Raw genomic sequence first — 17,861 nt, forward strand, 5'->3', positions numbered from 1 at the left:
AGGTCTTCCCCCACTGGCGGGTCCTTTTTTAAATCCTTTACGGTGTGGGCCACGCAGGTAAACCTCCGTTCCCATTTCTTGAGTTGGTTTCGTACAAAACCTTTTTAGTTTTTCCAACTCCAATCCAGATAGCACTGCTAGCAGGATTGAGTGTTGACGCCTCTTCCGGCCTCCACTCTCCAGAAGAGCTCCACAAAGGTAATTCTGTCGTACAGGCTATTCAGCCTCGCGGATTACCTTCAGGGTTAGAGTGTAGATAGGTCATGAGACCTCCACTCTCAGAGTTCTTCTTTGCTAAGCACGGAAGTGTGTCAGGCTTCCTCTCTTGAAAGCCTCCACTCTCCAGACTCCACTCAGGTAGTACTGTCGCATAGGCTATTCAGCCTCGATGAACACCTGTAGTGTTGAAGTGTAGTAGGTCATGGGACCTCCACTCTTAGAGTCCTTCTTCTGCTCGCAGAACATTGCCACCAGACTCCACTTAGGTACTGTCGCATAGGCTACTCAGCCTCGCTGATTACCATCAGTGTTGAAGTGTAGTTAGGTCATCAGACCTCCACTCTTAGAGTCTTCCTTCTATGAAGTGTTGTTAGGCTTCTTCTCAGAAGCCTCCACTCTCTAGACTCACTCAGAGTCCTTCGTTGCCTCCAGAGATTCACTAGAAGTAGGCAGTCCGACTGCACAGGCTATTCAGCCTCGCGGACTACCTCTAGTATTGGGTGTAGATAGGTCACAGACCTCCATCCTTAGAGTCGTCCTCTGCTGGGTGCAGAGTGGTACCAGGCTTCTTCTTACCAAAGCCGCCACTTTGCAGAAACTCCACTCAGGTAGTTCTGCTGTACAGGCTATTCAGCCTCACTGACTACCCTCAGTGTTGAAGTGTAGATGGGTCACGAGACCCCCACTCTTAGAGTTTTCCTTTGCAAGACACAGAGTGCTTTTTTGGCTTCCTTTGAAGCAGTCACTCCTCTGAACTCCTTGTAGGTAGTTCTGCTGCACAGGCTACTCAGCCTCACTGACTACCTCCAGGTTTTGAGTGTAGAGGTGTCACGGCACCTCCATTCTTAGAGTTGCTCTCTGGAAGGCGAAGAGTGTTGCCAGGCTTCCTTTCGTCGAAGCCTCCACTCCTCAGAAAATCTCCACTTAGACAGGCCTGCTGCAGAGGCTATTCAGCCTCACAGACCATCGTCAGTGTCAAGTGTAGTTAGGTCATGAGACCTCCACTCTGAAGATTCCCTCTGAGCAAAAGCTCCACTCGGGTAGTTTTTGTTGCACAGGCTATTCAGCCTCACTGAATACCCCCAGTGTCGAGTATAGCACCTATACCTGTTAGCACTGAATGTTGTCAGGTCCCTAGAGCAGACATTCGCTCTGCTGAGACCTCCATTCCCTAAAACTCCGCCCATTAAGACAGGGCGTTTATGAGCTCCATCACTTAGAGAGCTAAGTGTAGTAGGCTTCCTCTAGGCCTCCACGCTTGAGAGTTACGTGCACAGGTAGCCGAGCTAGCCGTGGCAGGTCACTGGGCCCCAGCGACTCTCGCTGAAGCAGGGGTGATTTTCCTTCTTGACTCCTCGTTCAGTCAGTTTGATCACTTATCCCTCGGCATGGCAGCGTTGGTATAAACGTTCCCATAGTGTCCACAAGGACGCAGCGTAGAGTTCCCTCCGGAAGGGAACGTCTAGGTTACGTATGTAACCCCTGTTCCCTGAGGACAGGGAACGAGACGCTGCGTCTCGGGGCCATGCCTCGGGCCCTGCACAGACCTCCGTCCGACAAAAAGATGGTGTTGTGCTCTCAGGCACCTGCTTTTATACTAGCAGGCGCCTGTTGATGACGTCACGGGCTGGCGCCGGCCAGTGTCAAGTTCACTGTCGTTGTTCTATAGCTTGTTTCAGAACCGGTCATGCTGAAGGCAGTTCCCATAGTGTCCGCCAGGACGCAGCGTCTCGTTCCCTGTCCTCAGGGAACAGAGGTTACATACGTAACCTAGACGTTTTTTCTCCTACACTGAGCCATAAATCTCCACTTCAGTAGCACTTACACACACCAAACCAAACGTTTTTATTCTTGTCTATATCCTGAAGGTTTTTACAAAGGGATTTGTTCATATTTCATTTGCTTGATATTAAAAGTTTTGGATAGTGGGTGCCAGCAATACACATGATACTCAGCGTCTGTTGCTATGGAGATGCTTTTTGCGTTTGGGTGAATTCTTCTCATTGCACTCAAACAACTGTCCAGGTAAGTTACTAGGCTAATAATTAATGATCACGTTTTGTTTAAATGTTATAATTGATCCCTTTCTTTGCCATTAGACTCATGTGGTTTAAATGTTAGCACAACAATTATTTTCATTATCAGCGGAAAAAAAACAACACTTGTGAAATTAGGTTTGCTAAATGGGGCTAGCTAACTTCAATATCAGATGACTCTAGTTTAAGTTATATCAGCTGAAGAGTAACTTAGCATGGAGAATCTGACTTAAGACGATGCAGTGTAAGAAATTAGATGGAGATCTGTCATTTCCTAATTTTGAAATAATTTAGCTTTTCAAATAAGGGCAATCAAAACCTGGGTTAATTCCTTGGTGGGTTCTAGAGGTGAATATTATCCATCATGTTTGCTTACAAGATATCCCCTTTTCAGGTATTTCAAAATCCTTAAAGAAAACTTATGGACCAATTATTGAATATTCACTTGATGCATAGAAAAAGGTTGAGAAAATTATGGGTGGCCCTTTTTATATACCAAGACAACTCCATTATGGCATAATAATCATTTATGCACAGGTAACAAACCCTTTGTTTTTAAAGCCTGGTCGGATGCAGGTGTTCATACATTCAATGACATTTATTGTGATAAAGGCCTCAAATCGTTTCAGGAATTAGGTGCAGACTGAGGTCAGCTTTAAAAGCCTACGGTATTCCTTGGGACACCAATGTGCTCCCACATCCTCTGTGGGAGTGGTTGGGGTGTTGGCACAGGTTTGTCTTCATTGTAGGATATTTTCTCTTTTGCATTATGTAGTTTACATGGACATGTTGATAATGCTCTAAATTATTAGGCAAAAGATGACTTACAACAAAAAGAAAAAATTTAAAATTATTAAAACTGTTTTTAATAATGTTGTAATTCCCTGTGCCCTTTTAAATCTGTTTGTCCAACTATCCCTGTTTGTTTGATTCTTCTGTAATACAGATAAATTAGATTTTACAGACCTATATAAGTTGTTTTGTCAAGAGCATATTAGACCCTTGACTAAAAAATGTAAGTGTTCATTAACAATTAAATGTATACATATATAACTATATATTTAATGTCGGGCAAGTTAGAAAACGAACTAAACTATTTTATAATTAATTATACCCAACGCTTATCTATTTACCTGTTGATAGAAATACACAGTAAAAAATGTAAATGTTTTGAAGTTGGGTTATATTGCATGAATTGAAGTTAATCAATGTGTAAATTCCGCCTATTCAAAAAAAAATGTCTGTGACCATTAACTGACTGATAATAATTAAACAATGTTAGCAAAGTTATATTGTTGACTCACTCACGTCTGCTGCGTTCTCAAAATTCTGGCAATTTGATAATACCTAGAATATCAAAATCAACTGCCAGTGGCAGATCATTTTCTTATCTAGCGCCTAAACTCTGGAACAATCTACCTAACACTGTTCGGGAGGCAGACACACTCTGTCAGTTTGAATCTAGATTAAAGACACATCTCTTTAACCTGGCTTACACATAAAAACATTAACACATTCCTATAATTCAAATCTGTTAAAGGATTGTTAGGCTGCATTAATTAGGTCAACCGGAACCGAAAACACTTCCCATAACACCTGATGTACCTGATGCCTCTGGCTTGCTTAGTTGGGGACACTTTCCAGCGATATCGTATACTATTTGAACTGAACTGACGATGATATCACTGAATTCATTGATGGACTGCCTTTAACTGAAAATTGATTGTTTACAATAATGCGTTACTTAAACACTATTGTGCTGTTTAAATACTATGCAGTTGCTTTGACACAATATGTATTGTTGAAAGCGCTATATAAATAAAGGTGACTTGACTTGACTTGACTGTGAATCAAACCTTTAGTTAAATGATTGAGAAAATCTAAAAAAATCTACTTTTGTGAACATGTCCTAGTTTTTTTGCTCAATCTCGGGGAAAAATCACGGCAGTGCAATTCTCTGGACTCTCTAAATCAATAATTATCACAAAATGTTGAAATGTACCCTTTGAGAAGCAATAAATGAGCCATTGAAAAAGGTGCCTGTCCAGATATTTCCAAAAGCCCATAAAGTCTAAACATAAACATTTTCAAAATCATTCTGATGGTAACTGACTTCTGATAAGTCTTCTGATCTCCTATTAAACATCTGCTCTGGAAGTTTGTAAGTTTGATGAGATGGCATGAAATTCCACGAAAAGTGTGGATTGCTTTACTGCTACGTCTACAACGTCACCAAGACTTGCCCCAATTGGCCTGATGGGGCACTACAGTGATCAAAAGTACAAAATCGCTCATAACTCCTAAACCATTTGTCACAAGCCCATTAAAACGTTCAAAAGGAGCAGAGCTAAAGCTAGAGAACTAAAATGACTGAATAACTTTTGAAAGGAATGAGATATCTTTGCCAAAATCACCACACATATGTAAAAGCTGAATCGTGAGGTCACATGAAAAAAAAGAGGGGCATAAACGGTAATCGCTGCTTGCAACTATATTTGGCTATTGTTTTATACTGTGAATTTGGATATACTCCTCAGTTCATATACTTGTTTTACTATATACATATATTGTATATAGTAGAGAAGTATGCAATTTTGCAGCCGAATACAAATAATTACTACAGTCTTATATTTGCATCAGTTAGTTTCACACACTTTACTGCAGGTGGTTCCAAAGTCGCAAAAATGCACTGAACCACATTCAGCTGGTTTAACGTCTATGGAATCTTTCCAATACACAAAATGTTGAATTCTTTAGATGATCAAAATGTCTTTACACTTAGAAAAACATGGTTGTTTTAGGAAGTGATCACTGAATGGTTCTTTTGGGAACCATAAAATGTTTCCTCTGTGGCTTCACTGCAAAAAGAAGATTTTAAGAAGATATGAAGGAGCTTGACGTCTTTTAGGTGGTTATTACTTTGCTCAAATTCCACAAACTTTTTTTCTACTAGCAGTAATGTATCCCAGTCTTGTTGACGTGCACTGTGACTATCACACTACACCGCGTTCCAAATTATTATGCAAATTGTATGTAAGTGTCATAAACACACAGTTTTTTGTTTTTCAATTAAACTCATGGATGGTATTGTGTCTCATGGCTCTTTGGATCACTGAAATGAATCTCAGACACCTGTGATAGATAGTTTGCCAAATGAGCCCAATTAAAGGAAAATTACTTAAGAAGGATGTTCCACATTATTAAGCAGGCCACAGGTTTCAAGCAATTATGGGAAAGAAAAAGGTCTCTCTGCTGCCGAAAAGTGTCAAATAGTGCAATGCTTTGGACAAGGTATGAAAACATTAGATATTTCACGAAAACGTAAGCGTGATCATTGTACTGTGAAGAGATTTGAGGCTGATTCAGAGCACAGACAGGTTCGTGCAGGTAAAGGCAGAATGAGGAAGGTTTCTGCCAGACAAATTCATCAGATTAAGAGAGCAGCTACTAAAATGCCATTACAAAGTAGCAAACAGGTTTTTGAAGCTGCTGGTGCCTCTGGAGTCCCGCGAACATCAAGGTGTAGGATCCTCCAGAGGCTTGCAGTTGTGCATAAACCTACTATTTGGCCACTCCTAACCAATGCTCACAAGCAGAAACGGTTGCAGTGGGCCCAGACATACATGAAGACTCATTTTCAAACAGTCTTGTTTACTGATGAGTGTTGTGCATCTTTGGATGGTCCAGATGGATGGAGTAGTGGATGGAACATGTCCCAACAAGGCTGCGACCACAACAAGGAGGTGGCGTTTTTGGCCGGAATCATAGGGAGAGAGCTGGTTGGCCCCTTTAGGATCCCTAAAGGTATTAAAATGACCTCGGCAAAGTATGTCGAGTTTTTGACTTACCACTTTCTTTCATGGTACAAAAAGAAGAACTGTGCCTTCCGTAGCAAAATCATCTTCATGCATGACAATGCACCATCTCATGCTGCAAATAATACCTCTGTGTCATTGGCTGCTATCTGCATAAAAGATGAGAAACTCATGGTGTGGCTACCATCCTCCCCTGACCTCAACCAGATTGAGAACCTTTGGAGCATCCTCAAGCAAAAGATCTATGAGGGTGGGAGGCAGTTCACATCACAGAATAGCTCTGGGAGGCTATTCTGGCATCCTGCAAACAAATTCAATCAGAAACTCTCCAAAAACTCACAAATTCAATGGATGCAAGAATTGTGATAGCGATATCAAAGAAGGGGTCCTATGGTAAGATGTAACTTGCCCAGTTAGGATGTTTTTGATTGAAATAGATTTAGATTTCAGTAAATATGACCACCTAATGCTGCAAATTCAGCAAATGCCCATTTTCAGTTCTTTACAACCTATACAATGTTTTAACTCTGTTGTGCATAATAATGTGGAACAGTGCATTTTCAGTTTTTTATTTTTGAAATAAATACTGTTATCATTAGGAGGTTTGTTCAATAAAATTCGAATTATACCCTATGGTTGATGACTTAAAAAATTATACTGACTGTCATTTGCATTGACTAATTATGAAAACCAGAGAAAGATATCATTTGCATAATAATTTGGAACGCGGTGTAATCCTGTGTCTTATAAGTAATGTCCTTCCAGCACCTGACACTAAGACATTGCACAATACTTCCCTCCTTGGCGCAATTCCCAGTTCCCTCCTTACTACAGTAGAGCTTGAATGAAATTGAAGCTGGAACTTTATAAAGGCACAAATCACCCCACTGTTAGGTCACAGGATGGGCAGACAAATGGCCCATGAATGCAGTGTGGAATTTATCTAGGGGTATATTAGGAGTGACAAGTCTAATCTCATAAGAGGCTCAAGCCGCTTGAGGCCGCATAGAGAAGAGGAAGTGAGCAATCAGAAGCATTGTAGTTTTACACTGTAATTGTGTCTGTCGTGTCACACCACTTTCAGGACTTTTCTGTCGGGGATGTCACTCGCAGTTGGATGTCCTGATATGACACTGCAATGAACTGAGAATGCAATGGGTTGAGAGGAAGCCTGAAGCTACTTCATGGATTTACCAGGATGTTTAGGTTCTAACGCATGAGTCGTATTTGAGGTTTGTAAATAAGATTTCTGCAAAATGCATTTGAGCACTGAGGTGATATTTAGCAGACAGAAATTTTAAATATTTGCTACACAGAACTTTATATCTATTTTGTCTTTCACACAGCAGAGATTTTTTTTTTTTTTTAAATACTGTCAAATGACAATATTGCGTGCAGACCAGCGTTATTTTTGAATTACTGATTAATATATTAATATTTTAAATTAGTACAATATTTCCCTTTTTTATTTTAATTTGAGTTAAAATTGTATTAATTGTGCATATTTATGCTTTTTTGTTTTTAAATATGCATGTAGTGTTCATTATGTTTAATTTAAGTTATTTTTGTACACAGAGCTACATGACATGAAAATGAGATATGTGTCCTTGGTAACTAGTTGAATAAAATACATTTTAAAAATGTTATTAAATATTTTATTTAAAGTCTCGATTTTTAATGGGCTTAGTTGTAGTTAACTACAACATCCTGATGCAGATAGAAATTGCACAACTGTGAACAACTTAATATTTCTCTATTTTGTCTTTTCAGTGCAGAGATGCCTTTGATGATTGTGGAGACGAGCTGCAGCCTGATTGGCTGGCTCTTTCTGTATGTGCTTCTGTGTCACTTAAACAGTGAGAGAGATTGTGAGTGGAACTGCAGGCTGGTAACTCTGCTCCATGGCATCCTGATCGTCTGTGTGACTGCCTACATTGCTGGGCCATGGCCTTTCACACACCCAGGTAAGTTTCTAGCCCTCAGGTAAGGTTCTAGCCCTCTAAATTATATATTAAATTATAGAAAAAAACACTAAACATCATTTGTTAAAGGGCTAATCCACCCAAAAATTTAAATTCGACCCTCATGTCATTCCAAACCTGTAAGACCTTTGTTCAAGAGCTTTTTGACCCTACATAGACAGCATCGCAACTACTACGTTCAAGGCCCAGAAAGGTAGTAAGGACATTGTTAAAATAGTCCATGTGTGGTTCAATCGTAATGTTATAAAGATACTGTCACGTATCTGGTCTACCCTGTCATCATGAACTCTTGCACCACACTTCATGATGACAGGGTAGACCAGATACGTGACAGATACAATAATACTTTTGGTGCACAAAAGAAACCAAAAATAACGACTTGATGTTTCATTTGGGTCTTACAGGTTTGGAGTGACATGAGGGTGAGTAATGACAGAATTTTCATTTTTGGGTGAGCAATTTCTTTAATATCCTATTTGATCAGGCTTTTAAGGATCATATATGTATGATATAGAAATACTGAGCTCATTCTCAAAGAGAAAAAAACACGGCAGTTTTCTTCAGAGGCCCAAACTCAGTAAAAAAAAATATGTGAATTGGTGCAGTTGGTGATATTTATATGGACAATAAAATAGAAAAAAAGAACAAGGTATAATAAGTCTATTATAGGGCCACCCCTAGAGTTTTGATCCCTAACTCTGAAACTATAAGGGCTAAATTCTTTTTTTCATGAATCTTTGACAAAATGTGCCATTCGTCCGATTTCCATGAAACTCTGCACACACTTGCATTACCACTTTGGTGACAAAAGGTTAAAAAAATATATTTGTTGAAGCATTGCAGAGATATAAGTAAATTATTGCCTATTTTTGCAAGCTGAACTATATCTGCTATCCTAACACATGTTGAAAAAACATGGCCAAATCTCAGAGGCTAATGACAGTACAAAAATAGATATATTTATACATCATGGTAAAACAAATAGTGTTTTCATGACGTATCATCAAACGGCCATATACTGGAGGCACTGAACTTAAACATTGCCACTGACCCAAAAGAAACTTATATATTATGCTAATTATTGCTGCTGAAAATGCTAAATTATTTTCATGTTTTGGGCTGTACTAATCGGTTGGACCGGGAAAAATATCTGGAGTACTATAGACTGACAAAAGTTTTAACAAATCAAGGAGATAAGTGCAAAAAACTGTCTGAGGAACAAAAAGCGTTGGTGGTTGGCCAAACTGAATCCGGATTTCAAGAATCTTGATAACATTTGTGTTTGTTCTTATCATTTCCGGTCAGGTAGGTGACATATTAGGCTAATATCTTAATACTGCTTGTACGTATCTTTACCACCTATTAACTTCAGTTTGTCAAAATATTCCCTTTCCTGCTCACTAAGTCCTTCTCTATATAATTTAGTAGCTTCCACACATTTTTCCCATGGTTTTGACAGCATAAATTAACAGAACAACGTATTCAGTAGTACATTACCTGTGCAATCAATGATGTTGTTTACATCCGAGTATCTCCAACATGGCCACACATCCAGGTAACTGACCAAAACGTGACTCAAAACTGTCTAACCCCCAGTTTCACAGACCTAAACCTAGTCCTAGATTAAAATGTAAGTCTGAGTTGTTTCAACTCAAAGAAACTTGCATCGTAAACTGATCGTAAAATATAACAGTGCCTTTATTTTGTCTCAAGATGCACTCCAGTAATGTTTTTTTAAGACACGTTTACAAAAATTACTTACATTTCCTGATTGAACTATGGCCTATAATCCTGGTTTAGGCTAAGCGCTGTCTATGAAACCGGGCCTGTATACAGTATGTGTGTATAGAATTTTGTGAAAATCGGCCACAAGATGTCACTATAATAAGCAATTGATTCAGCTAAAAACTAAGCAACCAGGTGTAATAAAACTAACATTTTTCGTTTTTTTCTGAATTAAATGCATAAAACCAGTTTATCTGTATAAGTATTGTGATGGAGATATATTTATTATTATGGGACAAAGAGGATTAGGTAAGTAAGTATATTTATTATTATTAGGGCTACAAGCGCTGAAGGTGCTGGAACTGGTATTGTATTTGTACTGATTTCTTCTGCTTCTTTTTTATTTTTCTGCCATAAAAATAAATGGCTGTTGGATAGGGTTCAAATACACAAATATGCTGAAAACTAAAGAATTTGTGGGACCTAAAGGATTTTTTCTCAGTAACAGTGGGTGGTTTAACTGATCAGGACAAACATGGGACTCGTGGACATCTATCACTAAAGAAAACAAACACTGTTTGTGGATCATTCAGGTAACAACATTAAGAATTAAGTGTCCCTGCTGAAAAAAAACAGCTAAAACCAGCCTAGGCTGGTTGGCTGGTATTGGCTGGTTTAAGCTGGAAGTAGCTGGTTTTAGCTGGTCTCCCAGCCTGACCAGCCTGGCCAGCCTGGAAAAAAGGCCAAAACCCCTCTAAAACCAGCCTGCCGACCAGCTATGACCAGCTAAAACCAGCCAACCAGCCTAGGCTGGTTTTAGCTGTTTTTTTCACCAGGGGTATGTAAACTTTTGAGCGGGATCATTTTTTATAGCTTTTCTAACTATTATTTTCTCTTGTGGACCATATGTAAACATATTTTATGTGAAATATCTTATTCAGGTCAGTATTAAATGAAGAATAACATGCATTTTGTATGATCCCTCTTATTTTGGTAAAATAGTTAACATTTTGCAGATTCTGCAAAGGTGTATGTAAACTTTTGACTGTATATAATAATCAGCGTTATTTAGATACATTACATTCAGAGACATTTTGATTTGATTATATGAGTCAAACCAAATCAAAAAAGAGAGAGGGTTACCAATGGTTATGTTTAGGGTTAGGAGCATATGTCAATTAAATATTTTTTTTTTTTTTTTTTTTTAATACCTCTGTCTGTCAGAGCTTCAAGAATCACTTGGATGTGACTTCTGACTCTCCTCTTCCAGGCACTGAAAACACATCTCTCCAGATTCTGGCTCTTGTTCTTAGCTTGGGATACTTCCTCTTTGACATGGCTTGGTGTGTGTATTTCCGTACTGAGGGTCCTGTGATGCTGGCCCACCACACCATGAGCATCCTTGGGATCGTGCTGGCGCTAGGACTGGGTGAGTCGGGCATCGAGACCTGCGCTGTCCTCTTCGGCAGCGAGATCACCAACCCGCTCCTGCAGGCCCGCTGGTTCCTCAAGCGCATGGGCCGCTATGACAGTTTAGCTGGAGATGTGGTGGACCTACTTTTCATTCTTCTGTTTGCCTCTGTGCGAATTGGTGTTGGGAGCAGAATGCTTTATTGTGAATTAGCCTCTTCGAAGCCATCACTAATAGTGAAAGTCGGCGGAGTGGCTATTTACACTCTCTCCTGGATCTTCATGATTGACATTGCACGTTTTGCCTGCAAGAAAACTCGTAGCAAATACAGGCGATGGAAGGAACAGCACAAGTTGGATGATGCTAATGGACATGCTGTTAAAGTGAAGTAGGCCTTTTTGTACATTAGAACTGGGGGAAAAATATTTTTTGCTGATATATGTACACTACCAATAGATTTTGAACAGTAAGATTTTTAATGTTTTTTAAAAGAAGTCTCTTCTGCCCACCAAGCCTGCATTTATTTGATCCAAAGTTTTCTTTTTAAATTATTTTAAAATGTAATTTATTCCTGTGATCAAAGCTAAATTTTCAGCATAATTACTCCAGTCTCCGGTCACCGGTCACGGAGTCCGGTGTCAAATGATCATTTAGAAATCATTCTAATATGTTGATTTGCTCTTTAAGAAGCCTTTTTTAAATTATTTTTATTATCAATATTTAAATCAGTTGAGTTTGTTTTTTTTCATGATTCTTTAATGAATAGAAAGATCGAAAGATTATTTATCTGAAATAAAACACTTTTGTTACATTAGTATAACATTATACACTATAAAAAATCAATATAATGTTATGTTTTTCGAGCAGCAAATCAGAATATTAGAATGACTTCTGAAGGATCATGTGACTCGAGTAATGATGAATAAAATCGTACTGTTCAAATACTTTTGACTGGTAGTGTAGCTAGAATTATTTTGTTAATTTTAGGGTTCCTTTTTAAATGTGAAATATCTAAAACATAACTATAGAAATTTTAAATCCAAAATAGCTATTTCTATCGTTTCTGACTTTCTCAAATTTGATTAATTACTCAACAAATTGTCTATTTCATATACATTTTTTCCTAATTTCCACAACTTTTTGAAGAGATATTAATATATTATTAATTTACACTATATATTAAGATTTTATTTCTTTTCCCCACATTTTTGAAAACATACAAAGATATTATTTCCTTCCATGACTTTTCCATAACATATTAAAATTTTATTAATTTCTGAAACTTTTTACATGACAGATTAAGGCTTTAATTTGAATAACTTTCCTATGACATTGAATTTATGTGTCATATTAAGATTTTTTATTTCCACAACTTTTCCATGACATAAAATACATTTTCATGACATTCATTTCTATGATATACTAAGATTAAGATTAATTTTCCCTGGCGTATTAGGATATTAGTTTTTTATATTAAATTCCATCACATTTCTTTGAAAAATTAAGATATTCATTTTCATGACTTTTCCAATTTCCATTACTTTTCCATGACATTAATATTTTATACATTTTCATGACTTTCAAGGCCTGGCAAACGTTCTTTTTTTTAAATTCCCCAATAAATGCATATATTCATGACTATATGAATCATGTGACTGACACCAAAGTGCTCAAATAAACTATTAAACATTAACATGAAAATGCAAACAGGACTTACTCAAACAGAGCAGTACAATGGCATTACAGTCATGGTACAAATCTTCTAATGCTATTGAGCCTGTCAGTGGAAGAAGATGTCCTTATACAATGTCATTGCCTGTTACTGCAAAAGACAGCCATGTATTTCCCCAGCAGGCGGAAAGGAGCCTCACTGATATTTGGAGACTAAATACAATGCTGCTCAAAATTTTGGAAACCTGTACTTAACACACTCGCACAGTTACTTCACCAGCTGTTCTCAACCTTGTCTGCTGATTTCAGCTTCAATTTAGCACTAACGTCTTGGTCTTGTGGATTTTCAAATGCAAGTGGTTTCTTGTCATACTTCAAGACCACTGGCTTCCTGTATGATTCACACCTGTTTATCCTTAAAGCTGCTGAGTTATTGTTTTGAATTTAAAAGAACAATTCAGTCATCATTTACTTACTAAGTCATTTCAAACAAGTAGATATTTTTGTTGGTAACCAAACAGTTGATGTTAGCCATTGACTTCAATAGTATTTTTTTTCATACTGTGGAAATCAGTGGCTAACAAACTTAAGAAAACTGTAACCGAATTTTAATTTTTGGGTGAACTATCTCTGTAACCATTTTGTGTGGCCTGTTTGGACTGGTATTATTCTCTTGGCTCTTGGAACAAACCCTAAACAGGAGGCAGGAAGCCATATGTATGTGATTAGTTGTAATAGCCACTGTATCAAACAGCAGAGGAATTCTGAAATGTGAAAAACTCAAACTTTTGAGAGTAAATAAGAATGTGATATACTATGCAGATCTTTTAGACAGTATGCGTGAGTCCATATGAATAGGGCCTTGCTGCACAAAACAAAATACTGTAAAGATTGCTGTTTAAAGGTTTGGGATCTGTAAGATTTTTAATGTTTTTAAGGAATCTCTTCTGCTTATCAAGGCTGCGTTCATTTGATCAAACATAAAAAGAAACAGTAATGTTGTGAAATATTATTACAATTTAACAGTTTTGTATTTGAATATACTTCACAATGTAATTTATTCCTCTAATCCAAAACTGAATTTTAGTTTTGTTTCAGACTGTTCCAGTCTTCAGTGTCACATGATCCTTCAGAAATCATTGCTGAAATCATTCACTGATTTATTACTTTTATTATTAATGCACAAATGTGCTGCTTCACATTGTTTTGGAACCTGAGATACCTTTTTCAGGATTCTTTGATGAATACAAAGTTTAAAAGTATAGTGTTCATTTTAAATAGACATTTTTTTCTAACAATATCTAGTCTTTACTATCACTTTTTATTCATTTAAAACATCCTTGCTGAATAAAAGTATTAATTTCTATCAAAAAAGAAAAAAAAAATTCTAACCCCAAACGTTTGAGCATAGTGTAGGCTATATTGTTAAAAAAATGTATTTTAAATAAATACTGTTCTTTTTAATGTTTTATTCATAAAAGAATCCTAAAAAAAGATTCACAGGTTTAAAAAAATGAACATTGATAATAAATCAGCATATGAGAATGATTTCTAAAGGATCATGTGACACTGAAGACTGGAGTAATGACTAAAATGACTAAATTCAGCTTTGCATCACAGAAATATATTATATTTGTATAAATTGTATTTTTGATCAAAAGAATGTATCCTTGATGAGACTTATTTAAAAAAACTTATTTGAAAACAGCTTATGATTTCTTTATCATTTCACAACTGTAAATGTTTTTACACTATATTTTTGGTTTCATTATAATTTTATTTTACATTTCTTGTGTCAAATTGGAAAAGTTGCCAGTGTCATGATCTCTTTTAACGCATGATTTGAATTAGGGATTTTTGCTAAATGTTACTGGGTTCACAAACATTGGAAATATGAAATTCATTCATTGGTTTGAACGCTTTATGTACAAGAATGACAATTGCTCATTTTTATAGTTGGTTAACCGCTAGGTGGCGCAAAAGATTTAAATATGCTCCTGATAAATATTGACAAATAAATCACAGCTTTATTGTATCAGTCTGTCTTTTAGTGCAAACTCTGTTTTTCTGTATTGCTTTTATTTTTTTCTTTATTTTTATTTTCTCCCAATTTAATTGTATAATAATTCGATTATAAGTCATAATTTAGCTCTCAAGTTTCATCACAACAGATGACCAGATTATGTTTTTATTGAATATTACAGTGGATTCTGCTAAATATATTTCTGTACATCTATTTTCTAATGTGCATACATATTTAAATATTGATCTGCTTCTTCATCAGAATGTGTACTTAACATAATAACTTTGTTTTCTCTGGCTAATCTGTAAATCACCTTGTTTGATTTACTGGTTTAAGAGAGTGAATAATGCTCTTAATTTACCGCCTACTAGTTGTCAGTACTTTACCACTGACAACTAGTAGGCTAGTACAACAATTGGGAGGCGATATTACTGTTTGCGGAAGGATACGCCAAAAGGTGGTGAAGCGTCGCAGGCGTAGGAATCCGGGATGTGATTTTACTGAAAGTCGGGAATTATCTGGATTTTTGTGATTTTTCTTAATCGTATATATTTTCGCACAGCACGAAACTGACATATGTGACAACGCACATGTGTGCGTTTTCTTTATTTGCGTTTGCATAAAGACGGAATCCTTTGTGTACAGATTTGGAAAAAGAACGGCTAAAAACTACTGAATTTCGGAAAACATGGAGACAAGAAGGGAAGGACCCGACTAAACCGAAGTTTCCAAACAAATTACTCCAAGAACAGGGGGGATCCGTTCGCGAGAGGAAAATATGTGTTGCACATCCGTCAAGTTTGGATTGTATTTTATTGCCGCTTTGAAACGAAGCTGTTTTGAGCATAATTCCTGAACTGGGAACTATACCGCTGCTGCTGCCCCTAGAGCAAACATCAAACGAGTTGTAAAGTTTTCTCCCGATTTTGCAGTGGAAAGTATGGGAATTCTGAAAGCTGGACTAGGAGGGGAAGGAATTGCAATGAAAGGTTGAACCGTGTGGATGCTTTAATCCATCGGTTGAGTGAATTTCCCCAGATTTCCACACATTGGAGTGGCCAGGATACATTCTTCTGGAGGAAAAAGTCCATTCAGCGTGTAAGGGGCCTAAAAGGATGTATATTTAGTTAACAGACTTACTTTACACCACCAATTCAATTGACTGTGTGGTCTGTAATGCAAACTGACGTTTTTTTGCAGTACTGTAAATTTCGCGTTTGGGATTAGGTTCAGTTTAGGAATGCCGAGTTGGAAGTATTTCAGTGGGGGAAATGATAGAAAACCGTCGAGACGTAACGTTACGAAGTAACATTCGGGACTGTAAAATGAGCGCAGCGCTTTTGGACTGACGCAAAATGCAGCCGGACAGTCTGTTTCATTCGTAAGGCAACATTTTAACAAAAGATTGTTTCTCTGGCTTTACTTCCAGCCGTGGTTTGGGATCGACAAAGGCGACTGTATCCAGACAGAGCTAGGCGAGGGGGAAGCCTGTCGGTCTGTGTGGTGGCATTTTGGCTGGGAAAATGATGAAGCGTCTCAGACAACAGAAAGAGTTTTTCTCCATTGATCATCTATGTGTTTGCGTTTAGCATCGATTTCCTTTGCTAACTCGTGTGTCGTGTACGTTAGGGCTACAGTCAAATGACACAGACTACTGAAACTAACACAGACAAACCGTGGAAATATAACACATAAGCTGTTTGTTTCTGTTTCATTCAAGAGGAGAATTTACCATACAAGACGGAACTGTCAAAATTCAAAAGTGCCACCCGGCTGCGGTTTTTTATTTTTTTTATTTTTTATTTTTTTTTGTCGCCCAAATACAAAGGTGTTTTACCATGGTAAAATGCCAATTGGATAAGAGCTGAAGAAAATCAAGAAAGGAAAGCCCAATGAGCGGCACACAGTCCACGCTTGCTGAGAGGTAAATGATGACATATAATATTTACATGGTTGTGTTTATGATAATGATAGTGACCTGTCTTGAGTTTATGACGATGTTTATACATGTCCAAAACACTGTATTGTTAAGATAAATCTGGCAGCCTTCAACAAAATATATGCTGTTCTTGTGGGGCATAAACACAGAAACAATTCACTTACAAAGTGCCATGTACCATAGTAATACCATGGTATTCTTATAAGTACCTTGGCATACTATGTAAATCTTTGGTATATAAAAAGTTGTCATTCAATACTATGATAATACCATGTGATACTGTAACTTTTCCATGGTATGACTGTCATAGTATTTTTTTTATTTTTTTATAAGGGTGTTGTCTCAAATATTTTCAGATATGTACTGAAAATGCTACTACCTTTTTTTGGCACCATAGTATTGTGGGTCGAAATATGGAAGAACGATTTTACACTTTTTTTATCGTATCAATCATTTAGTATCCAAATACACAGCAGTGCACCATGGCTTTGCAATTACACTTTATATAATACCTGTTGAAATGGATGAGTAGAAAATCTGAATTAATGTTCAAATAGAAACCAAACCAAAGTTAATGTTCAGTGTTTATTGCTGAATCAGTCTTAAAGACCGTGATGGATAGCATTATCATACGTGTGATGATGATGCAGCTTTATTTGTGACCCTGGACCACAAAACCAGTCATAAGGGTCAATTTTTTGAAATTGAGATCATCTGAAAGCTGGATAGGCTTTCCATTGATGTGTGGTTGGTTGGGACAGGGCAAGATTTAGCTGAGACACAACTATTCGAAAATCCAGAATCTGAGGGTGCAAAAATACAAAACAAAATTGTTAAAATTCCCTTTAAAGTTCTTAGTGATGCATATTACTATTCAAAAATGAAGTTTTGATATTTTTACGGCAGGAAATTTACAAAATGTCTTCATGGAACATGATCTTTACTTAATATCAAAATGATTTTTGGCATAAAAGAAAAATCAAAAATTTTGACCCATACAATATATTTTTAGCTGTTACCATGTGCTACTTGAGACTAGT

General features: G+C 37.1%; 2 protein-coding genes across 3 annotated transcripts in view; both read left to right on the forward strand.

Annotated features, from left to right (window-relative positions):
• Window positions 1–7,130: 7,130 nt before the first annotated feature.
• Window positions 7,131–14,876, forward strand: tlcd5b (TLC domain containing 5b). The gene is made up of 3 exons (XM_073840928.1): window positions 7,131–7,302; window positions 7,841–8,034; window positions 11,048–14,876. The coding sequence occupies exons 2-3, from the start codon at window positions 7,848–7,850 to the stop codon at window positions 11,578–11,580; spliced, it is 720 nt and encodes a 239-aa protein (XP_073697029.1). The 5' UTR covers window positions 7,131–7,302; window positions 7,841–7,847; the 3' UTR covers window positions 11,581–14,876.
• A 479-nt stretch (window positions 14,877–15,355) lies between these two features.
• Window positions 15,356–17,861, forward strand: part of arhgef12b (Rho guanine nucleotide exchange factor (GEF) 12b) — a 97,768-nt gene continuing 95,262 nt past the window's right edge. For both annotated transcript variants that reach the window (XM_073839419.1, XM_073839421.1), the window contains exon 1: window positions 15,356–16,806. In XM_073839419.1, the coding sequence (XP_073695520.1) occupies window positions 16,775–16,806 (32 nt within the window). In that variant the 5' untranslated portion in view covers window positions 15,356–16,774. The remainder of the gene's footprint in view (window positions 16,807–17,861) is intronic.

The sequence above is a fragment of the Garra rufa genome, chromosome 5 (genome assembly GCF_049309525.1).
Source record: "Garra rufa chromosome 5, GarRuf1.0, whole genome shotgun sequence".
Lineage (NCBI taxonomy): Eukaryota > Metazoa > Chordata > Actinopteri > Cypriniformes > Cyprinidae > Garra > Garra rufa.

Coding starts and splice junctions, on each gene's coding strand:
- tlcd5b (XM_073840928.1), top strand. CDS start 7,848: ATGCCTTTGATGATTGTGGAGACGAGCTGCAGCCTGATTGGCTGGCTC. Junction 8,035..11,047: donor ATGGCCTTTCACACACCCAG/GTAAGTTTCTAG, acceptor CTCCTCTTCCAG/GCACTGAAAACACATCTCTC.